At 36.6% G+C, this 25,111-nt stretch overlaps 2 protein-coding genes across 8 annotated transcripts in view; one reads left to right on the top strand and one right to left on the bottom strand.

Moving 5' to 3' along the window:
* Positions 1 to 3,615, top strand: part of LRBA (LPS responsive beige-like anchor protein) — a 406,974-nt gene extending 403,359 nt beyond the window's left edge. For all 3 annotated transcript variants that reach the window (XM_051619696.1, XM_051619697.1, XM_051619695.1), the window contains exon 56: positions 2,084 to 3,615. In XM_051619696.1, the coding sequence (XP_051475656.1) occupies positions 2,084 to 2,174 (91 nt within the window). In that variant the 3' untranslated portion in view covers positions 2,175 to 3,615. The remainder of the gene's footprint in view (positions 1 to 2,083) is intronic.
* A 3,734-nt stretch (positions 3,616 to 7,349) lies between these two features.
* The window catches only part of DCLK2 (doublecortin like kinase 2), an 85,899-nt gene continuing 68,137 nt past the window's right edge, over positions 7,350 to 25,111 (bottom strand). For 2 of the 5 annotated variants that reach the window (XM_051619698.1, XM_051619699.1), the window contains 7 exons: positions 23,334 to 23,480; positions 20,919 to 21,052; positions 19,537 to 19,614; positions 17,446 to 17,542; positions 15,309 to 15,389; positions 14,027 to 14,143; positions 7,350 to 9,812 (listed from right to left, as the gene is read on the bottom strand). In XM_051619698.1, coding sequence (XP_051475658.1) covers positions 9,591 to 9,812; positions 14,027 to 14,143; positions 15,309 to 15,389; positions 17,446 to 17,542; positions 19,537 to 19,614; positions 20,919 to 21,052; positions 23,334 to 23,480 — 876 coding nt within the window. In that variant the 3' untranslated portion in view covers positions 7,350 to 9,590. Of the gene's footprint in view, positions 9,813 to 12,056; positions 12,070 to 12,896; positions 12,980 to 14,026; positions 14,144 to 15,308; positions 15,390 to 17,445; positions 17,543 to 19,536; positions 19,615 to 20,918; positions 21,053 to 23,333; positions 23,481 to 25,111 lie in introns of those variants that run through there. The other 3 variants (XM_051619700.1, XR_007889496.1, XM_051619701.1) reach the window with 3 other exon arrangements.

The following is a 25,111-nucleotide window of genomic DNA, read 5'->3' as shown; positions in this document are numbered from 1 at the left end:
GAGGGAATGAAGAGAGGTTAAAGAAATCTTACTTTGGCAGACTTTAAAGATAGGTTGAGTTATTGGCCTGTGTCAATGTACAGTGTGGGTCACGTGGAGGTGGAAGGTTACCTATGTGTTTTATCATGTTTCCTCTTTCACTTACGATATAAATCACATTCCTAATTCCAGACCGCGATGTTAAAAATAGAACAGTTAGAATATTTGCACAAAAACATTCCCTCCACATACCCATATTGTGCTAAAGCAAATGCTAATTTTCATTTCTAGAAAAGTTATTTTATTTATGTAAAGTGTGACCCTCCTTGAAGATTCCTTCTACTGAAGGCAATTATTTAATCTTTTTACTGCATTTTTATATTACACTTTCCAATGCAGCTGTACTTAGAAGTCCTCTGTGTTTTTATTTAAAAAGTGTTTGTTTCGAAGATGGATGTTTACTATTTCATTTGTACACTTTTAGCATGGAGGCTAGAATTTTGTTTGCTTTGGTGTATTTTCTTAGTGGAGTTCCTGAGTACTTTTCAAGCAGATTTGGCTCCTGAATCCCTTAGGAACATTTCAGTTGTGCAGTAAAGCATATTGCTGAGTCTCTTAAAATTCCACTTACTGAAGTCTATATGGAATATTTTAACATTTTTACTTGGACTACATTTCTAAAAATTGCATAAAATTATCTTTAAAAAATCCAAGCCAGCAAAATCTGGACATCAGTCAAACACCAACAATTTATTGTTAAACATAATAAGAGATTATAGGCATTTTGGAAGAAAAAGTTTTCCATCAAAAAGCCCCTACTGTTACAAGTATTTAAAAAGTTGGAGTTAGAGCTGTTGAATTTTAGACCTCTTAAATGTACAAAATTTTGCTTTTAGAGAATCCTTAAATTGTAATTAAGGACATGTCAATCTAATCTTTGCATGTCAATAAACTGACATTTAATACGGATGCCTTCACTTTGGCTTTGAAGACTCAGAAACTCAGAAAATATTTACTTGAAGTATTTTACTGAGTAATTTTACTCAGTAATTACAGATAAATTACTCAGAGTAATGTATTTGATATGCATGAATGTATGTGTTTGAGTGACAGTGTGTAAAATAATGTTTTAACCTAATTCAAAAACAATATGGTGCCCTTGAAATGAAGTAGTGTCATACTATCAAAATGCAATGTGTTGATGATCTCATATTTAGACTTTGTTTTATAGGAAAAATTGCAACTTTTTCCTCTGATTTTTCTTTTTAATTCTGAGGAGTTTTTCCTAACATACCAGAATTTTTTAAGTCCTCATACTTTTGATTTTCATAAAATTTTATTATGAGACAGTAAAAAAAAATTATATAGAAACTTGTAATTGTGTGCTATGTCAGGGTCATGGCTTTTCAAATAGATCTTAATGATCTCTACTAGTAGGCCAAGGGTAAGGAATGTAGGAAGAAAGAGTTTTTCAGTGGGAAAGCACAATGATTGCTTTCAGGAACTTTCAGAACAATCAAAGCCTTCAGATTGCTTTCAAATCCACACACACTAACATTTCCAACTTAAATCCTGTGTCCGCATCCAATTCCTTCATGTAGATAATGTGCTTAAATGAGGGAGGCAAAACTGAACTGAATACTTCTCCTAGCCTTCCTTCACTTTGCTGCTTCACCAGACCTTCATTCCACTCTAATAATAGCCCCCCAAAAGCAATCAAGCAAGCCAAGAAATCATGCCAAGAAATCTGAAGTGGCCTTGCAGGATGGTGATGGTGGCAAACAATTCTGTTGTCTAACTCATTTGCAGCTTCAGGCTGATCATACAAACAGTTGCATGGTGTTTTGTGTGTTTTGTCATCCATAAATCTGCCAGAGGTGGTGCAGATGGCAATTTTATTCAAATCCTGCTTGCAGAAGCCCTTGAGAGCCCAAGGTGGGAGCCCCTAAAGCCTGTGGAGCACTTCCAGCTCCAGCTGTCTTTGGTGGAAATTGGCTGTTGCCTCAGGTTCTCGTGCCTATATTGATGTAACTCTTTCGTATGTTGATTCCTATGTGTGAAATGAGGTGGCTCACAAACAAATATGGTCTTGTGCTTTCCTTAGGTGTATAATGACTGGCATGGCATCTGGGAGCATAGTGGTTTTCTACAATGACTTCAATCGTTGGCATCATGAATATCAAACCAGATACTGATCCTCAGAGACCAAGACTAGCACTGATGTGGCCAGCTGTTGTCAGAAGGACGCTGAAGACAACACACCTCTCTTGGTGTCTTGCTACAACCTTGTTCCTTATAAATAGCTATATTACATCTGAATGTAACTTAAATTTGCTGGAAGAAGCAACCTATTTTTTAAAGTTAATTGCTATTTTTGTAGACCTTGCTTGACTTTTTTGGGGAAAGGGCAGAGAAGCAGAAAAATGGCGGCTGGGTTCTGTAGTTAAAAATCTATATTTTTAGTCATAATGAGAAGTCTATTTTGATCCCTGTAGGTAAAAGAAACCTAAAGACGGATAAAACACACATTCTAGCTACATTATGAAGAAATGGATTTTCCATCTGAAGCTTTATCTATAACCTTAAGGAATATATGATTTTAACATAATGGAAATTAATTATGATGTTTGGGGAATTTAAATCTGTGCTGTCCTGTACCACACTTCATCTCATACTTTTCCAAATGATTGTACTACATCAGCACTGAAGTTTCTGGGAATCAGTGGTTATATTTAAATTATGGGTAAAGTAATTTTAAACTTTGCGATTTGTTTCCATCCAAGTTACTCTTCAAGCATGTTTCTAGGCCTAGACAATTAGTTCTTTTTTAGTTGTATGTTTTGTGCAGTTAAAGAGGGAGAAATAGGGAATGGAGCTTGTGTTACATCAAGTGTGAATCCTTCTAGTTTCTACCTGGCATCTCCTTGAAAGCACACCAAAATGTGGATTGTTCCTCAAAATCAGAAAGGATATTTTGAAGACTTTAAAATCAACTTATAAGCCAATAGAGGCAGGTATTTTTAAATAGGTGCAAGTACCAAAGCACACTTCTGCTGGTTGGCTGTGAAAGCACTAAAGAGGCAGGTGTTGGCTGGTGCTCAGCCTCTATAGGGCAGCAGAAGCACTAGACTTGCAGGCAACCTTTTTTTTTTCATCCCAGAACTAGCTCCTGCAACACTGTAGCACATACTGTATTCCTTTTCTGCATATAGAAACAATATCTTTTATATTTGCTCTCACCAAATCCAGTCAGATCCTGCCCGATCATATTAAATTACCTCTTTCTTTTAGGAAATAAAAATAATTTATAATAAGGAACAATAAATTATTTTGGTGTTGCATAAATCTACTTTTCTACAAGATTGCTGTGCAGAACTCTGTGAAAATATTTGTGAAAAAGAACTGTTATTGTTTTGTAAGTCTGTATTGCATAACAATCCTCTTTGTATGTTGTGAACTATGAGTTGAAATTTACATTCCGTATCTGTATTGATACATAACATTTCTCTAGCCGCCTACTAGAGCAGTTCCTGTTTTTTCTAAGCATTTAACTACTATCTCTTTCAGTAAAGATTTGGAATGAGAAAATTCAGTTTGAGTGAAGAAATTAAATAAAATTACATTTGTAATTCAGAACTTTGCTGGAGTACTGGGTTTTCGTGATTCAGTGTGTATTTACATTAGAGGAAATAGGTGCTCTGGCTAATGCACTGAGGGAGTGGTGACATTTTCTGTGCTTTCTCCATGTTTAGACTGATGTGGCTAGAGCGGTATCAGTAGAGTTATATTTTTATGTTTTGTGTAGCAAAGGATGATCTGATTAAGCAAAAGCTGTAATTGTCATGTCTCTGGTTAAGTGCCGAGTGTATTGAGCAGTAACATTTGTTATGCAAAACTTGTACTTCACACTTGCTTATGTTCAACAACATTCATAACCTGATAGGAGATTTTGAGGGGAAAGGGGCTTGCTCCTGAAATGCAGTTTGCATTTGTCTCAAGCCAGGGGTGGGTTTCCCATGCTAGGTAGAGGTGAAAAAACAACAGTCAAACAAAGGTGTGTTTTGCCAAATGCAAAACCTGAGAGCCTTCTCTTCATCATCTTCTGCTGACTTAGGAAACACTTTATTATTTATAGAAGAAATAGCTTGTGATCTTAGAGCCAAAGTATTTCACAGGGAGTGGATTTGGTAGATTGCTTTAGAAAGGGCCCTATTGATCATGAGCTGCTTCCCCAGACTGAAAGCATGACTGTATCTGTGTGTGCCACCCTGAGTTGCATCCAGCCCAGTCATACTGATGGGCAGCTGAGTGATGGTATCAAGTATTCCTTGGGGAAGCAGCAGCAGGGATTCAGGGCCGTGTTTTGCACATGATCAGTGCTGCAGCCCTTCTGTGGAAAAGGACATCACCTTCTGCTCCTTGAGCAAGCCTGTGAAGACCTCTCCATCCTGGACTGCTTTGCTGGTGGCTTTGGTGAGTAAGACATAACTCTCCTGGCATGATTTTAGGGTTCTCATTGTAATTTTAAAAATATGCAAGTTGAATTTCTGTTAAGAAACAAATCTTTTGTGCTCTGGTGTTTTTAATGCATGGGATCAGGCTGGAGATTTCTAAGGAACAGTGGAGTTTCTTCAGTTATTTCACATACCTGAACACCAGCAACAAAATCCTGACCCATGTTTTTCATACAGAGCTGCTGTCCTGGAACAAAAAATTTCTTTTAGAAGCAAAAGGAACTTAAAAAGTGGGACTTCTGTGGGAAATTAATTTTACTGCAACCTCAGGAAATAATCGGTGCATGAAGTTTGTGGTATGATAATTCATTATTTTCTTCCTGTTCTTCTAATTGTTTTGTCCCATTGTTTCTTTGTTCACTGTGTATTGTGAGCTCTGAGCTGCAAGATGCTGGAGCACAACTGAGTCTAGCTGTGTGTTTAGAATTTGGGGCACTCAGATAGATGGCTTACTTTGCAGATTGCTCGTTTTTGTTTTTGTCGTGCTTATCTTGTGTGCTTGGGATCCTTTTTCAAGCCAGCTGCAGAGCCAAAATCTGACCATTCTAAGTAATACAGCTAGTGTCTTCTTAAGCAAAGTGCTCAAACTTTGTGGTCAGTGTTTAAACACTCTTAAGTTTCAGTATTGCATACTAACTGGCAAATACTATTTTGCTGAAGCTGTGCTTCTCTGAAAGCTGCATCTTAAATAATTCTGGGCTTTCTTTTTCCAAATATGAAAAAGGCACTTAACATTCAAATGCTGTTTGAAACAAAATCAAGAACAGAAGCAACAGCTGAGGAAAAACTTCTTGAGGGATAGTTGCATGGCAGCTTGCTTCTTGAGTCCCTGCCCTGTTTTGTTGTTTTTTTTTTTTAACAGTGCTCATTTAGTTTAAAAACAAAACAAAAATCCCCTTAGAAAGGATTCCTTTTGCAGAAAAGCTCAAGTAAGATACCTATGTATGAATTAGACATTGAAACTGATTGCAGTGGAAGTGGTTTAATTCGTCTTTTTTTTAATCTTTTAAAAAAAATAAATCAGTTTTACCTAACCAGCATTTTGGATAGGTTAATAGTTTTGTGCATTTCTGTTGCTTTCCAATTGCTGGTTGATTGTAGCTTGAAAGAAATAATGGGTAAATGCAAATTATATTTTTTCTGCTTGCTGCATCAATTTATTTGTTTAGCCTAGGATGATCAAAATAATTTCTCTGAATAGGACTTTGAAACCCTTTATGGTGAGTGTATAGGCAGTGGTATAACAACTTGCTGCTTTACTAGCTAGTATTTTTTTAATTCAAGGAAGTTAGGAAAATGAGAGTCTTCTTTTAAAGGCCAAAGCAGTGATCCCTGTTGGAAATCATGTACAGGATCTTGCTTCTGCCCTCCTTGATGTACGCCAGGGTAGGGGAATGGATCAGCAGGGCACTCCAAGAGGTAACATAGTGTCTGGCATCCCCTGAAGGATGCCTGATCACTTCTAGCAAGTATTTTGGCAATCTGTTTCATATACACACCCAGTGTCATCTCTAAACATAGAGCATGAAAAATGGCATTGGGTGTTACCAGCAAAGTTACCATTGTTGCCACAGTCCTCTCACCACATAATGAAATCATAGTACCTCTGTTTTTGAGAGAGGTTAATGAGGTCTGTAAGAGACTTTCTTCCTTGAATTAAAGGCTGAACTTCCCTACCTCAAACAAAAAAGCTTAATGCTTTTTGTTCCTAAGTCCAGCGCACCGGGTGTGCTGTACTCTAGTGGAGAAGCCTGTGTTTGGTTTTGGTGTGTTTTATTTTTTAAAAAGTAAAGAGGAAAGAAAGGAAAAATCCAGAGTAAGAAAAAGGTTAAAAATACTTTCTGGGATCTTACATATATAAATAATTTAAATATTTTAAAATAAAATTATTTATTTAATTTAGGAAAAATTATCCTGCAATCTCCTAGTTTTAGTCATTACTTCATTCTAGCTTCTCTTCCTCAAGTATTCAGTTTAGATGGAACTATGTCTGCATCTAAAAACAAGAGATCTTTGCTTACTAAAGTATTCCAAAGTAAGATGTATGACCTACCTAAATATTTTTAAAGACTAGATGTAAGCATCAAGCCAATACTTGATGAAAGTAGCATCATCATAAAACACCATCTACTTTAATGTATTTTGACAAGTACTGTAATTAATTTTGTAAGTTCATGAATGGAGGTTATTGTCTGTAAGGGTAAATTTTGATGGAAATCTCAGTGAACTTAGTGTTATGCTGATTTACAGCAGGGGAGGATTCAGTTCTGGGATTTCAAATCTACGACTGTGAGAACTGGCTCCTTTGGGATATATAAACAACTACTCACATTCAAAGGTGCTAAAAAGATCAGGGATTTTTATAAATACTCTTTTTTTTTTAATAATATATTTTTAAAGTGTAGGCATGGTATAGTTGTGTTGTCACTGTTGAGTGCTTGACGAAAACTGACATTCATGTACCATTTTGATAGATATTTATTAAATGCCAGTTACTTTTATGAACCAAAAAGGTGACAGTCCTCTGACAAATATATAACTTCAGGGTACAGTTCCTATAGTAATTTCTTCTTCCCCTTTTTAGCACATAGCATAGTTTTGTTTTATAATTTCTTTTCTGTTTTTGTCTTCTTCTAGAAACTGACACTTCTACAAAGACAGGACTAAATGAAATTGCAGCAGATAAGAAAACAAACATAATACTTATGAGCCTTTATTGAGTATTTTAGTGTTAATCACCATGTCTTTCTTTTTATGTTAAACTGTGATACCCTGTGCAGCACAAACATACCACCTGTGCACCCAAAGATAGAACATCTGTGGCATGGAGTAGTAAGTAGTAGTAGTAGTAGTAAGGCATGGAGTAGCAATAAAACTTTCCTAAGGTCATACACAGCGTTAAGGACTTGTCCAGCTATCCCATAATTTTATCTGATTATGTTGGCCACATGATCATCTTTTCCAGCTGTCATCACTATTTTTAAATAGGTGTTTCTAGGTAGTCTATCAACTGCCTCTGCTCTGTAAATCAAAATACTTGTCTAGGAATGTTTAGATGTCACGAGCTTAGGGACAAATTCAGGGTATGTGTCTTTACTTTCTTCTTCTTTGAGACAAAGTAATAGTTTAGAACTGGCAGCTGTTCCACAGGCATCATCCTTTTTTTATATATGCATGAGGTTTTGTGTAACACAGCTTGTTAGAGATCTCTGCTAATCCATGACAGTTTTTAAGTTATAAAGTAAATATCTAGGCCTTGCACAGTTTTAGAAAAAAAACAGAACTCAGCTCAGCATTCATCACTTTGTTGCTACACCCTCTATATTCTTTACTCTCTCTTTAAATCTCCCAATTAGTAGTAGTAGTAGTTTGTTGCTGTCATCTGTCAGGGCTCCCCTTCCTTACTGCAGGTAGCTGGTTAGCCTGCTCCATCTGAAATTATGCATCCTATCTTTAGCTTAGTTTCAGACTTATTACAGAATTTACCAACTGCACACATGTTCAGCTAATGGACTCACACTAGTTTCTGTTCTGAGTAAGGATAGAGCGTTATTTTTGTATTTTTACACTGTACCAAAATACAAAATTATGTAATTTTTTATAAAGGTCATTCCCATACTCTCCAAATACCTTGAACTTACTCCAGTGAACCTATAACAAATTTAATTCACAGTTTAAGACACGTTTTCATACCTTTTTCTACCTTTTTTTACGAAGATGCTGAATACCTTTCAGCTGCACCATGACCTCAAGTTATCAGTTGGCTGGTTTTGATCTCTGTTTGCCTCTTCAAAAGGTAAAACATGTTCAGTCACGTATTACCTATGTCCTCCATAGGAGTCAATGAGACTCCTCAGAGAGAATAAGACAGCATTTTCACTGACAAAATAACTGAGTTCTCAAAAAAATTAATGGCTTTTTTTTTTTAATGAAGAAAGTTTATTGCAGGTCTTTCTCTTACAATTCTAGTAGAAAGTATAGCTAAGAAAGAAAATGACTGATTCATAAGAATGAGCAAAGGAAAAGAATACGCTAAATACATACTATATTGAACTAAGCATTATGGTAAAGAGAAAACCTCATCTATCTCATGACTGCAGGTTAAGGATAGCTGCTCCCCAATCCTTGTTTCCAGTGCCTGCACCAGCTGAATAAGGGGATAGCACTGACAAAACTATGATAGCTACTGAAGGCAGCTATTTGTAGTAGCTCCTCTATCAGCTCACCCTACAACTAGGAACCGCTACACTCATCCTAGCTTAGATAATAAGCAGCAGGCTTTCCATTCACAGGTCCAAAGTAATTTTCTTTAACAGGTAGTCTGACCCTGGAGAAAGGTGTGAATGGGACACTTCTGGTTAGGATAGCAAATGACTTGAACAAAAAGGCTTCCTTGACTCCAGTCTTTGTTACAAATAAATGTCCAGTGCTTATGTTTACATCCCAAGTCACTTCATTTAAAGTCATATTATCTAAACACTACCCTGCAGCCTGCAAGTCTACTAAACATGATGCAAAACCAACCATCCTTCCCTCTATCTTCAGTGTTTGTCTCATGATATTTTACAGTTAGTCCCCTAAAAAATTTTTCATGAAAATTTGCCTCTTAAAGTTTAGTAGAAAGTTGGCTAAAAATAGAGGCATCAGAACAGAAAGTGAATATAAGTCCTTGTCTTCCTCTCCCACTTTTCTGAGAATCCTCATCAGAAGAACAGAATGGGGCCTGCTTGCAGAGGTGAGGCCAGGTAACTGTTCCTAGTCTCACTGCTCACATAAAAATATGGTTAGCTACACTGTAACTTAGTCTATTTAGAGCCCAAGGCTGTGTGAAATGCAGTTAATTAAACTAACACAGATAACTTAGAAATCATCTAGCATTGCCAGAATCTTTCCCTTACTGCTGTTCTCAAGACAAGGGCAAAGAGCACTCAAAAATGCACATTCACTCACCCACTATGAGAGGATCAGTCTCCCATGACAGAGCCTGCCTCAGGCTCGCCACGAGAGGGTGCACGCAAACTGAAAACTGTCATGTGAAATGAAGAGAAATTGTGGCCAGAGTGCAGGGAGCTTCAGTTGGATTTGGTTTCATCAGTCCTATGCACCAGGCTGATCCCCAGCAAACTCGGGAGATACTGAGGCAGGGAGCGTGGGGGATCTGAGTGGCTCAGAAGCAGAAGGGAAGAGGGTCTTGGACCCAGCCACGTGAGGATCATCAGCTGCAGCAGTAATTGCAGAAATTTTCTCCATTCCAGCTCTACCAGAGTCCTGACAGCGCTTGCTGCAGAAAATCTGACTCTCTTTATCTAGAGCTGTGTTCTAAAAACAAACAAAAAAACAACCCCAAGGCAAAATATGAAAAGAGCAGTAAATCAAAGCCCTCTCTTAACTTACAGGTTAAACAATCTACAAGACATTAAATGCATGCATTTGAGCCAGAAAAAAAGGAGAAATAACATTAGAAATCCTATATATAATTAATTGTAATGTTTTGTGGTGCTACCTTTGGAATACGTAAGGAAGACTTGTCTTTGCGACACGTTTGCCACGATGGTGCAAGTTTAAAATTTTGTCTTGCAAGTCTGATGTGGAAAAAATATTACACGAGTAGTTATGATATGGCAGAAACACTTCATACTGGCTATTAGCAAAATTTAGGTACCTGTGCTTTTGCAGACACAAGGAATCGCATGATGCTTAGTGAAAAATTAATAATCAATTTTTTGTAATAATCCATTTTCAGTAATAAACCACAGGTACAGAAGCATACCTGTTTTTGAAGGTGACACATGAAAACCTAACAATTTTTTCTGTCTCACAGATAAGGGACTACTTTTCTGCTTAGAGGCAAATGACCTCTCATGAAAAGAGGTGCCTCTTTCATGGTGGTGAAATGTGTAATTTCTGAATACTATACTTAAAAATCAGTTTACTGGAGAAGAGAGCAGCAGGTTAGAATAAAAACTGAGAACTCTATAGCACAGTAGGCAGGTTATCTGGAGTACGTGGTGTGTCTGCTGAAGCTGACAGCTTTCATACCCTCTGAAGGATACTGCAAATTATACTAAACCACAGTGTAATTTGTAATTGCTACTGGAATGTCTAAAGTGACCAAGAGGGAAATCTAGTAGTTCCTGTGCCAAAAATACACAAAAATTGCTTTCTAAGACTTGAAGGGACAGCATAATTGGTCTTGTTTCACAGTCTGAAGGCTGATACTGATCATTGTAACTCTATATACTTCTTGGCTTAACTATTTACTTTGTGGAAGATCTTCAACTACCACTGGTAACACAGATTCAAGTTAGTACAGATTAATTAAGTTATTTGTAGTTAATTATTGAGTTATATAGGATGGTGCAAAGTGCACTTAGAGATGGTGAGTTGTTCTGGAACCGATCTCACTTGTACTCTCCTGCTGAACCTGTTGTATTTTGTATGATGTGGCTGTGTGCTGGAGCAGGGGAGGTAGCAAGCAGCCTCATGATACCTCCCCTTCCCCCAAGGCCTTCCTGCCAGGCTTTTTCAGACCACAGTACTGACTATAAAAAGTTACCACGAGAAAAGGTTAAGTATTTTGAATTTAGGGAGGAGTTTTTTGTTATGTTTGTTCTGGGTTGGTTTATTGGTTTGGTTTTGTTGGTTTTGTTTGTTTGGTTTTGTTTTTTTTTTTTAATTAAGTTACAACATTAGCCTACATGCACCAAGGTACAATGAGAAAATTCAGTACTACACCACTGAATTATCTGCTAATAAAAAATTGGCTTAGCACAGAGCATGGAAGGAAACGACTACCTGTAATGCATCAAGGCTTTTAAGATTAGCTATAATATGCAGTAGTTTTATCGTTATCAAAGTAGCTGCTATGCTGGCAAAATTGCATTTCCTCTTTTGCTTTATGGAAAAAGAGATGTGAGTAAAGAGGTTTCTGCTATTTCAGTGGCAGGGTAAGTTATTTAAAAAGGAAAGGAAATGCTTTCAGTTCTTGCTGGTGGTGATTCTCTCCTGTGCTGTCCTCACTACAGCCTCTGTAGTTGTCACACCTTGCACACTGCAATGCATTTTAGGATTAATTTTTTTTAAAGATTTAAGAGGAGGATTAATTTTACTGTTGCTAAGTACTAATGGTTTTTCTTAATTTAGCACTGATTACCTTCTGAATAGCTGAGGTGACAGTTAAAATTTTGATTTTAAACAGACACAATACTTACTTCAATGGCCTTTTTTTTTGGTTCTGACTTCATAGGATTCCCATTTTTTTCCTAATTGCTTTTGGATATTTTAAGATATACATATGAACAAAAATTACTCCCAGGGAAATAGACCAAGATATGTCTAAGGAAGTAAAAAATAGCAAGCTGTATCACTGTTTGCCTAGAATATTTCCAATATACATTACTTAATACAGAAAACTTATTTGTGTTTAAAAATTTTTCCTTTACTGTGTGGTTTTAAAGCTCTTTCCACTTCAGACTGGCTGAGTTATTTCTCCTTTCTTTTTGTTAAAAATGGAGGACATGTATTTTTTGTGCAGCAGAACAAAGCATTGCAGTTAGTACGTACCATTGCCTTGGACCTACTCAGAAGAAAGCAATGCAGGCATTGGGAAAGCAGGAAAAAGGAAGGAAGCAAGGGACAGAAACTAGACTTACTTTAAGCAGAACTAACACAATTGCAACAAATTAAGATTTACAGAACATTTTGAAATTGACAAAAAAAAAATCAATAATGAATTAACAGCAACATGCTTTTAAGGGCAGAAAGAGTCTCCTCTGCATGAATGCTGAAGTAGGTATGTGCAGTTCTACTTATCTGCCACATGATGGTATTATCTGCATTGGCCAGATGACAATATTTGAATGAAATGATGCTAAAGGGGATTCCATTAAATATGCAGATGGACTGATATAGCAATGCACTGCAATACATGAGAGTTATAATACTGTGCTTGTCTGAACCTGAATGCTTGAGTGCTAGTACAAGTGAAAAAACTTCTAACGTGAAGGTAATTAAATGTCAATGTTCTAGATAAACCAGGGCAAGAAAACAAATTGAGGGCTTAACTCTCATTAGATTACGGTGTTTTGAACAAGAACTTACTTTCTGAATGCAGCAAGAACTGGGAGCTGAATTCAGAAATAAATAACTATACATTTACTTCCTTCCATAACTGTTAGAAGGAAATAAGGCAGGAAAAGGGAACATGAAAAGTTTTAATGAGGTGTACTTTCCTGGCTGAAGGAATGTAAGTAGCTAACAGAATCAGAAAAAATCCACACCAATAAGAAGCCAGAAGCTACGCTGTGTCAGAGATTTGAGACAGGCTTAAGTGGCATGCAAGTTGGAGAGGGGCTGAGAGTTAGAATTAAAATTGCTCTTATTACATATTATTGCATTTTATACCAGTTTTCAGCTTCAGGCTTATCCATAGTCTCAACAGTATAAAGAATGAAGCTCTGAAGTCCCTCTCAAACTGTCAAGTCAAACTGTCAAATGAAATGTAGACAACAGCATGAACCTGAAGGACATTTTCTGACTTCTTTGTTCTTTTTTTTTTTTTTAATGTTACCACTTTTCTACATTCAAATCTTTGGCCTATTTAATTCACATAAATATATGTATGCAGAAGCATTATATAAGTTTACCTGCTTTCAGATGATTAAAATGATTCTTTGTTAACATAAGTGGGCTGGACTTTGAGAGTAGTTAATAGTAACAAGAAGGGGATGGAAATCACTGTTATGTTACTATCATAGGTGGTTTTATTTTTCTTTTAGTAACAAGATACTCTACACTGTGACCATCCTTGCATTAGACAAGAATGGACCACGGTAAGAGCAGAATGGCAGTTCAATGTCTATAGCAGTTGCATATTGTCTGCAAAAGTAACTGGTCAATTACGAGTGCAGTTCTGAGTACTGATAACACTAAACTCCACTTCTACCATTATTCACACACCTGCCTTCTGGAATGACTGTTTATGTAAGTTCAACTGCAGGTCATCAGGTTCCTTTGTATACTTTGAAGAAAGTTCCCCATTAGGGACAGCAGGGGTTAGATTAGGATAAAATTAATACGGAAAACATTCAATACCGTGAAGAAAGTTTCTGAAATGGAGCCTGGTTTTCGGGCAAGAATAGTATTGTACAACAGTATGCTTAAGATTAAGCAATACTTGTGCAGAGGGGAAGGCCCTACTTAACTAACTTGGTAGTCGCTATGATAAAAAAATTTACAGTTTTTATAATGAAAAGTTTCAAATAATTAATAAACTTCATTTCAAAATAGCGCTACTTAGTGTTTACATATTTATACTTGAAAGTTTATTTTTATAGCTTAGCTAGCACACTGTGATAGACTCAGTTGCTCTCAAGCAATGATGAGACAATCCAGACTATACATAAATAAAGACTAGAATTAGAGACTATTATAGCTTTGGTTTTGCTATTCTTGCAGCACATATGCTCATAGAGCACTGCTAGTAAAATATGCAACGTATAATATTGATGTAGAAAAATGACTGTTTCTCTTACCATGATGACAGAAACCCCAGCAGATGTGTTATTTTGCTTAGGCAGGGTGTTATTAAAGTGCTGCTTCAGTTTACCTGTTACTTCAGCTTGCATATTATTCTCCTGGGAAGCATCATCCTGTATAAGAATAAACACAACAGTTGGGGGGGGAAGGGGGAAAGCATGTTTCAGTGTAACCTAGTAAAAGAGAAGTTTCCTGGGAAGTAAGCATTCAGATAGACACCCAAAAGTGAATGCACTCTCCTACATGAGAGCTAGATCAAATGGGTTAAGACAAATTACAGAGGAAAGGAATGTAGCAACCACTGTTTTATATATACATTTCTATTTCTTTAAGTGCCATGTGACACTGTATACTTCCAGTCCATAGATTTGCCCCAGAATTATATGCTGCAAGTTTGACTTAAGCATGTTGAAATAACATTATTAAAATAATGTTAAATGTAAAAGGTATATTTGTAACTTGGCTTTTTTTAAAATTAGCATTTTTAATGGTCCTTAGTGTCCTAAGTGCGGACACCTTATACAGGACTATGAATATGCTTGAGAGGAGCTGTTATGCATATGCACTTGTTTTCTTCTCTTGTTTGAGGGAACAATGTAGATCATATTAGGCCCCTCTTTTAAAATGCATGTGGTAATAGACATTGACTATGTATATGTAACCATAGAATTTATTAGTAATGAACTGGTTTTAAATCAATAAGCAATGCACTTTGGTGTTCCCTATTGCTGTTTCTCAAAAAGATGAAGGGCAGCCATCAGCTTAGTGCCTGTGTTAAATTAGGTATTTTGTTTGATAATTTTATTTCTCTTATGAAACTTGAAATGCTTCAAGAAACAGGAGATCATACTTCAAGCAGCACTGCAGCAAGTAAGATGCCAGCATGCACAACAGTGCTTCCACATACGCATTTTTAAGATAGCTGTTTTCTTGAAGGTTGAGTGTGAAATAACAAAAGAGATGCCCAAGTCACACACAATCCTGTTGTGCTGGGTTTCAGCAGGGTTATAGCAACTCTCAGCATCTTCTAATTGTAGTCAGCAAGTGATGCCCTCACTCTGTTCTTTCAGAACATAGAAGCTGAGTGCTGTCAGAGCTGCAGCTAACTGCAGACTCCTGCTGTTCTCTTTTATGTGGAAATGGGAATGGTGGTTCAATAAACAGAAAGGGCATAGCAGAAGTGTAACGTTGCTCATGAAAACTACACTTTGATAGTCAGATGTACAGATTTAATATCTTAATATGAAATTAGAGACAAGTAAAATGTAATTTACTCACTGACACCCAGGGATGGCTTAGGATCTGTGCTGCTGTATATCGAGCTTCAGAATTCACATGTAACATCAGGCTAATTAACTCCTTTATTATAAAAAAGAAAAAAAAAAAGAAGAAAAAAGAGAGAACTTTGAGGAGACTGGGGAAGGATATTACAATGGAAAATATTGTTGTATCAAGTTCTTCTCAGTGTAATTTTCTTGCTACCTGGGTGAAAAAAACCCAACAGCTTACACTGATATCAGAACCACTGATACCAGTGTGACTTTGGGGGAAAAAAATTTTGCTCTTTAGGTTTAAGAGTATGCTCAACAGCATATTTCATGTCTACTTCCTTTTTGTATTCATGTTTCACTGAGTCTTTTGAAACAAGATTAAGAGGAAATATTAAAAAAAATCAGCTATAATGTTACAGTTAGTTCTCTATATATTTGTGCAGATGACCAGAATGAAAACAAACCTGGGACAGTTGAGATCATCCATGGGCAGTGTACATGTACATAGTAACAGTACATAAAGAATACAGTAAGAGGCAAGAAACTGCATCAGAAATTCAAGAAACTGCTGAAATTATTTGAAAGCTATGTTCTCTTCTGTGTTGCTCCAAAAGAATAAATAGAACATTTAATTAATTTCATCAGCTAAGGATCACCTGGTATAGGAAAAAGCAGACACATAGTAGAATTATGCATTTTCCTCTTTCTAATTATGTAGTTAATTCCAAAGTCTGGTACTGTGGCTTTTATAATATTTTAGACTCACTAGAGCAGATGTCTTTAGCCTTACCAAATACTTGAGGCCTTCTGTTAATGGCACCTACAGATACGATAACCCTTAAGAGGTCAATCTGGGGCTTTGAGCAACCAGGTCCAGTGGAAGGTGTCCCTGCCCATACAGGGGAGTTGGAACTAGATGATGTTTAAGGTCCCTTCCAACCCAAACTATTCTATAATAGTTTGTATCATATTCTATGATAAAAATCAGTCATTAGAATAAAATTAAAAAACAAAAACAAAAACCAAACAACAAACCAAAACCAAACCAACCAAAATCCAAATTAACTTTCTTCAGTTGTTTATTCATTTAAGTTTCTTCTTACGCAATGAACAACTACTTTGCCGGTGAAATTCATGGTTCTACAAGCCTATTAAGACAAATACATCCCACTCCTAATGAACAACTTAATGTACTTGGAGCCAAATTCCCACTTGAAAAACCTTTTATAGTCTCCAATTGTCAGTATTAATATTCTTATAATAAGCATTTCAAGGAGATTGTCCATCACTTCCGTTTTGGGAAACTGCTTCTTTAAGCAGATAATAAGGTACCTAACTGAGAGGTTTCCCAACCAGCCAAGTCATTTAGTGTATGTAAGTTTTGTGTTAAGTGAAAGGACACCTTAAGTACCAAGACTGAGGGGCCTTGTTTTTCCAGAATGCATGTCTGGAAGAGTGTGAGATGACTGGAGCCTGGAAAATGTTTAAACAGTCATTGGGAAATGTAGAAATGCTGCAACTTCTCATTGGTTGGATACCAAATAATCTCCACTTGCTAGTTAAGAGTCCTCAGATACCATTCACAGCACGTTACTGAAATAGCTTGAGAAGTGGGACTTGACTTAAAAGTTGGAACCTTTATCCTACAGACTCAATCACTTTAAACACAAATGGCAACAATAACACAAGAACTATTAGCAATGGCAAATCAAGCTGACTGCACCTCTTGAAAACTTCTAACGACTGACTCAAGTAAAATAGGAACAAAGTATGTCAACTGCATTCAATCCACATAGCAGTATTTTTTTCTTTTTAAAGATAGGAAGGAAAAATTCAGAGAGACACTTATTTTACAGCTGAAGCACTGAACCTGCTATAATAGTCCATCATTAAGTAAACTGAGTATCATGTTATACTCCCTGAATGCAACTGGCATTCTGCTACACTTATACACTCAGAAAATGACACGATGGCCAGCAAAACCTGAGCTTTCATCAAGCACTGTTAAGCTAGCTAACTAAAAAGGCATAACAGCTGGAAGAGTGGATATGAGTCTGCTCTGAAACTTCTATTCTGCTTTTCCAACAGAGCACAGTCAGTAGCTTGTCAAAAACACTATTTCAGGTTGGAGAACTTATTAGTACCTTTGCTGAATCAGTGATGTTATCCCAGTAGGGAGAAGGAAATTCCAGCTTCCCAACAAGTATCTGATCAAAGAGGTCTTCCTGAAGGTTGTTTTCACTGTAGGACAGCAGTAATGAAAAACATCATGAGAAATTTGCCATGCAAATTTTTAACTTGATTTGGGAATTGAACAGATACGATATCATCTACTAGAGATGCATAATTTGCAAGCTTATGTAGTGGCAGCACTTCTGAGGTGTTTGCTGTAGTTACGCTGTCAGGAGTGATGAGAACTGGAAAACTAATATATTGAGGTGAAAGAACTTCCACTGGAATAAAAACTTTATAGCTAACATACAGGAACAGGAAAGGTGACAAAAAATTAGTCACGTGCCAGCTTAGTCCTAAAGGACTTGCTACAGAACACATAATACGGGGAAGAAGTGCAGTGAAACAAGCCTCTTTTGTTAAACTATCACAAAAGAATTTTCAAAATCCAAAGAGGACATATGGCAAACACATGATATACATAGTTTGCTGAGTATTGGCAGGCCAGCAATTATGAAAGGGTAAGTACTTTTGTATAAAAAATGTGGTATTATGAATATTCAGCGATCAATGTTAGTGGGATTTTTGTTTTTTAATCTCCCTCTGTTGGCCCTAGCCACTGTGAATATTTACCTGGCCTATTTCTGCAATTAACAAAAAAAATTATTAACCTTGGTTAAGACTTGATTTTATGAGCATGGTATGGACATTCACAATGTCCAACTCACAGATTCTATTCAAAGCAATTGTAATCTGTTTGTGAAATAAAATCTTTTAAAATGTTTTCAGTTTTAAACATGCAAAAAACCAAATACCTAAACAATTATATTTTTCCATTGAAAATTGCTTATATGGTATCCTTTGCAAAAATTCTTATTCAGTCTTGCAATTTTTAGTTTTTGCTGTAAAAATGGCCAGACTGTGCACAAATAACTTAGACATTAAGAGAATAATTCCTTATTAAAGTGTGCCCATTCCTTCTCACTCCCTGGCAAAATACCTAAAGAGGCCCGAAGCATGTATCTATTTGCTTTTTAGAGGAACTTATATAGAATCATAGAATCATAGAATCCTAGGGGTTGGAAGGGACCTCGAAAGATCATCTAGTCCAACCCCCCCTGCCAGAGCAGGGTCACCTAGAGTACATCACACAGGAAGGCGTCCAGGCGGGTTTTGAATGTCTCCAGTGAAGAAGAGTCCACAACCTCTCTGGGCAGCCTATTCCAGTGCTCTGTCACTCTCACAGTAAAAAATTTTTTTCTGATATTCACCTTAAACCTCCTATGCTCCAATTTGTATCCATTACTCCTTGTCCTATCACTGGTCATCACTGAAAAAAGCTTAACTCCATCTTCTTGACACTCACCCTTTACGTATTTGTAAACATTGATGAGGTCACCCCTCAGTCTCCTTTTCTCCAAACTAAAGAGACCCAGCTCCCTCAGCCTTTCCTCATAAGGGAGATGTTCCACTCCCTTAATCATCTTTGTGGCTCTGCGCTGGACTCTTTCAAGCACTTCCTGGTCCTTCCTGAACTGAGGGGCCCAGAACTGGACACAATATTCCAGATGCGGCCTCAAGATTGTGCAATTCAGTAACAGGGATCATGTTTACAAACTTCACTGCTCAAATGACACATATAAAAAAGATTAACAAGGGTTAAAAATGCAACGTAAGCAAATTATTCCCCTCACCTCAGTTTACCATCAACCTTCACTCAACAGTACAAACCAGTAAGCTGCTATGACCAAACAGAAACACAAGAGGGCAAAGTAGACACGTTCACTGAACTAGATACAGCTAGAAGGCAAGAGAAGAAACCATGCCCTTATTCCACCAGACACAGGAGTAAACCAGTTGCTCCCTTAGAAAAAATTGATTCCAAAAATCTGACACTTGGGACAAGTGAAAAAAATTTGAAACAAATAACAAAAAAAAATAAAATGTGTCAATCTAATCCAGTTTTTCCCCAGGATGCCTTCTTCAAGGGTATAGGTAAGACTTGCTCAGAAACAACCTGGTTCTTTCCTATTTTTTTCCCTTTGCCATACAGGGACACTCACCTTCGAAAAGGTGGAAATCCACATAACAGTATGTATGTGATCACACCTGCAGCCCAAATATCCACCTTTAAGCCGTATCTGAGAAAACAAGACTGTGTTACTTGTTCTAGATTTTAAAAAAGTCATTCCAGTCAAACAATTCATTACATTTATGTGAAGATATATTGAGAATCTGTTTTAAGTTACTTGCTGGTGATGTGGAAATATATTTTGTACCTAAGCATCATTTTAGTTAGCGTTCTTCACAGTTAGGAAACTCTGATAGCATAGTTTTTCATTTATTATATTTTTTTCATAAGACTCATGGCTCTTCAGATTCTTCTGAATATACTGAGATTCAATTCAGAATCCAGGTTTCTCAACACAAAATCACTAATGATAAAAGACAAGGATGTGCTTTCTCAGTCCCCATATTGGAGTAACTCTCTCTGAGGTTATCATGTGTTGCTAAGCAACAAGAAATACACCATTCTCCAGTCTCTTGAGTGAGCAACACAAGGAAAAAGAATTGCACCTTTCTTTTAAAGCACAGAAATTAAAACACTAGAGGTCAGTAAGAAGTCTTTTTCTCTGTTCTTTTCTTCCCAGTAAATTCAGTTTGTCAAAATCTAAAACAGGAAGATGAAGTGTCCTTTGATGTTCGAGCTCATTGCAGCTGTGAAATGTTCTTTGATGAGAAATGCATTGAACAATGCCTGAAACAATAAACAAACTTCCCTCCATTAGGAAAACCAAATTCAGAATGGTCGCAGCAATGGCAAGAGTCAGCTAAGATGGAATAGAGGTCTAATAATTCTAATAGGAAAGATGACTTGTGAAATTCTACCATTTTTCAAAATTATTTTCTACTTATGCAACGACCTGTTAAATACAGAGAAATGGGCTTGTTTAATTAAACCAACAGTTATCAAATAGCATGCTTCGAGCAAACATGGTCACTTGAATCAATATGATCTAAGTAGACCTGCTCTGAGAACAGGTTTAGACTAGGTGGATCCTAGACTCTCTTTCAATATAAATTATTCTAACATGAACACTCTCTTTTGCTTGACCATTTTTCCCCATGTAGCTGCCATGTCTGATATTATGGGCTCTGAACAGTGAGGTGAGGCAGGGAACACAAACCAATAAGCTCCACTGCACCAGTGCTGGTCCTAGAGTGACGGTAGGGAGGCAAAGGTGAACTCTAAGAGCAAGGTCCCAGGAAACTGGGAATGAAACCTGCCTCTTCCAGGGACTGAATACTGCCTGTTTTCTCATAGGTGGTTTGATTAGAAAAAAGATGGAGTACCATCTTATTAGGGTATTCTAGTTCTTACAACAGTTAGGAACTACCTGCCAAAAGTAACTAGTTACAAGACCTATGACTTAGTCATCCTCACCCTGTTTCTGCAATGATTTCTGGAGCCACATAAGTGGGTGTACCACAGACAGTATATAAAGGTCCTTCAACCACAGTTGCCAGTCCAAAATCTCCTAGCTTCAAAGACTTGGTTCCATCTGGATATTCACATACCTAGAATCAGCAAAATAAAAACAGAATGAGGAGGAGAACACCTACATTTTTAAAATCCTTTAATTTGTTCGGAAAAGAATCATCATCACACTGAGAAGATTGGAAAAAGAGCTAACTTTCATATTCCTGTAGGGAAAGAAGAGAAAATTGTAAGACCATTGATTGCCACAGTGCAGCTGGTGCTGGTGTTCAATGGAGCTCTCTGCCAGCTATGTAGGTCAGACCATGATTTAGCCTCAAGCAACTAGAGGCAGGGGGGAGAAAAATAAAATCCAATCCTAGAATGCTGAGAATTTTAAAATATTGTAAGAAAAATATAATACTATACTTCCATTTGATTGGGACATGTAGTTTAAAATAGCATTGGCAGCTACAATCACATTTGTTTGACATCTTTCACTAACTCAGTGTAAATGCTGTCAGTTAGCAATACTGGATATTTCATAGGCAAATGTCTTCCCTAACCTTAGCCTAGGCAAGTTCAGAACAGGAGTGAGAATGCTGACTGAGAAGTGCTTCTGTTTCTCTGCCGACCCAAGTACATCTTACCAAAAGAATCTAGAACATCTTGTTCTGAGTCATTTTGTTGATGAAAGAAGCTAAATTTTAGTAGAAAGAAAAGTATTATATGACAGTGGAAACAAGAGTAAATGAAACCAGACCAAGAGCAAAGGAAACATCCCTAATAAATTAATCTCAGTTTTGTTCTTCAAGTAAAATATTTATATTAACATGATTTAATAGGATCTAGTTTCTAGGGTGTAGGAGTGCAGAATCTCCAGAATAGCTGAATTTATTTGCTTTCCTCAAACAAATGAATACTGCTAAGGCTGCAATACCTTCCTTCACTCCCTGGTATAATTCATATCATTAAGGGAAACACTTGTTCTCCTTGATATAACACCATCATATCTGCTATTACTATTAGAGTTTGCATTTTTAAATGAATGACAAGTAAAGATAATGTAACTCAGCTGAATTGACCCTGTGCAAAAGAACTATGTACGTGTAATTATAGGTCACAATTTATGAGAATTATTTGCATTTGCATTCAATACCAGTAGGTTATCTTAACACTTTGCCAGTGTCAATCACAGTGAATAAGATTTACATCTGTTGAGTAATCTCTTTAGGCTTTCTAGGCAGAAAGGACATTTGTGCCTATTTATAACTGATTCAGTCACTAATGAGAGCTTAAAATTTGTTTGCACTGGCTGTGTTTGAAGATGCATTGATAGTGAGACTTCCACCTTTATTTTCTTTATCTTAAGTGCCAAGTTGCTGTGACTACATTTTCCACAAGAAGCACTCCCTCCCTGCCTTTTGTTAAACAATCTAATTAATTTGAAGGCTTATTTAAATTGCTAAACACTGTCAGTGGAATTAGTTGGAAAAGAATTGACTATTAATTGGAAAATATTTTCAACTTATAGCTCTATCCTTGTAATAGTTCAAAGTCCAGTCTGGGATAAGCCATGATTTCTACCCTAGATGCAAATCTCATTAAACAGGATTGACAAACACCACAAAAAGCTTTAAGAAATGCCTATCAAGTGTTGATGAAAGCTACCAGCATTCTTGATGATAGTGGCTTAAGCAGGGGAGATGACAGCCCTGTTTATTCAGAGCATGTCATGCCATATCTAACACCCAGTATGTAATATGTAAGTATAACCTCTGTGTATAAGCAAGATAGCATGCTGTTTCTATTCTGTGAGCTGCAGTCCATGCAGTTCCGAAAGTAGACTACATGGTAATTCTTGTCAACACAGTTATTTTATGTCTCTGCTGAAAACAAAAGTAGTCAGTCCCCTGGGACAAAGTAAATGTATGTACAGGGTTAATTCCTGGCTACAATACCAGTGAATCATCAAAAAGTTGTTCATACTGTGACAGTGAAAAAAAAAAAAAAATGGCTTGAGATAACCATAGGACACATTCACATAAGTGGCACTCAGCCCACCTTTTATCCCACTTGCAAACTATAATAAATAATTAATTGACATAGCTTTGAAATTGATTGTTTTGTGAGACAGTACTCCTGCTCATCCAAATGGCAGCTAATCAAAATGTAGATAAAGATAGGTCTAAGGACAGGTTCGAGCACAGCTCGCTTCAGTTACGGTGATTGCTATCTCATGGCAGAAGATTTATTTCATGCAGACTTCTTCTAAATTAATGTTCCTGCTGTTTTCTGCTCAGCTCCTTGACATTTATATACAAGCATTTGCATTAATGAGAACAAAGTAAGGGAAAATATTAGAAGATAAATGGGACATACCAGGAGATTTTCTGGCTTGATGTCTCTGTGCACAATGTTGAGACCATGAAGGTATTTGAGGGCACTGGCTAGATTGTAGACCATTGCACTCCCATCTCGCTCTGTATATTTTGTAGAAGAAGTGATAGCATCAAATAGATCTCCTCCCTAAAGGAACAGAAAGGTAACAGATCACTACTGAAAAATAATTAAGATTGTAATCATTCACAAAAAAGCTGGGTAAAATCTTCCTTTACAAAAGGCATGCTAAAACACCTGTTAAACAGTAAAAAAAACTATTTTGTGGAAAGATGATCTTGTCACTGACATACTAGATTACTTGAGTCATCAACAGCAAATTTTCAGCTATACTCCAGGCTTCTGATGTCTGAGTTTGGGCAAATTACAGCTCTCGTCTGTCTTGATGTCATTCTATTGATCTTCCTATCTTTGATCACTCATTTGTATTACCTACAGGTACAGGCACACATTTTCCTTTTTTTTTTCATCTTACCAATATAATAGCTTTGCATTGAAAAAAACAGCCTTAATTCTGAGTAAAGTCTAATATAAATTAGCCCAATAATAAAAAGCCTAATGTAACAAATATTCAGCAACTGCAACAAAGTGCAGATTGGAGTTTGTGTAGATATTGCAGTAATATCAAATAAATAAAGCTGAAGAGGACAAACACACAAGTGTGACATTTTCTAATCTAAATGATTCCACGATAGACCAAAGTGCAGAACCTACAGATGATTTCTGAATGTCCCATTTGTGCAGTCTCTGATTATGGATGCCCTGTTCCTCTCAGAATACATAACATGTAAGCAAGCTACTGATGCAGCATTCCCACTCATTGCAAGAAATTTCATGTGGGTGTCTCTATGATTGTTACCCTGGATACATCTGTAGGAGCGATCTATCTGAGCTGTGGGTGGCATTCCACACATCTCAATACATGTGGAAGAAAAGCAGCAAGTCAGGAAATACAAGCCAAGACAGTGGTGTATTAAAATATATTAAAAAATACTGTTGTAAACCCAAAAAAGCCTCTACTATATAAAAATAACTTCTAGAAAGGAAGAAAAATGGGTAGGCTGGAGAAATTACAAATTTATTAATTCAACATCTAGAGACTTTCCTTAGAGGTTTCTCAAGCTGGCAACCATTGAAAGGGACTCTTGGATCTAACAGTATTTCATATAGAAATATAAAGTGATGGAAATTATATATATATATTACTTTTATCTGACATGCCATCAAGCTGATGTGCTGTGTTGCTTTGTATGTACAGAGCACAGACAAGAGAGTGCATGACTAAAACTTGATGCAACTTGTATATTTGGTTCACAACATGACAGTGAAATGAAGATTTTTGTTTTCTCTATATGTGTATGAAAGCAGCAACTATTTTCTGGTGAACTGGAAATGAGTGAATGGTATAAGCAAAACAGGCTGAGACTTTTTTTGGATTTTAATTTTGCTGGCTCATAATCACTTGAGTTTAAACTCTTCATTATATCCATTGTCTACTAAGATAAGTTCATTAAAGAGAGTTTGTTTGTGTAAAGCAAATTATTAAAGATACTAGTGAAATAAATGCAGATGTTCTTTCAATAAAAGAATATCAGTATTACTGCCACATGTTGTAAAGATGATTTAAAAACCACTATCCACTTTTCTCTAGACTGTGCACATTGCAAGATCGTCTCAAATCTGTGTGAGTAGTCTAATAACAACTGAAGAGACATAAAACGGTTCAACATGAGCATTTGAGTAATCAAATATGCAGGTTA

Source organism: Apus apus, chromosome 4, assembly GCF_020740795.1.
Source record: "Apus apus isolate bApuApu2 chromosome 4, bApuApu2.pri.cur, whole genome shotgun sequence".
NCBI classification, from domain to species: domain Eukaryota; kingdom Metazoa; phylum Chordata; class Aves; order Apodiformes; family Apodidae; genus Apus; species Apus apus.
This window is presented reverse-complemented; position numbering and strand designations above follow the sequence as displayed.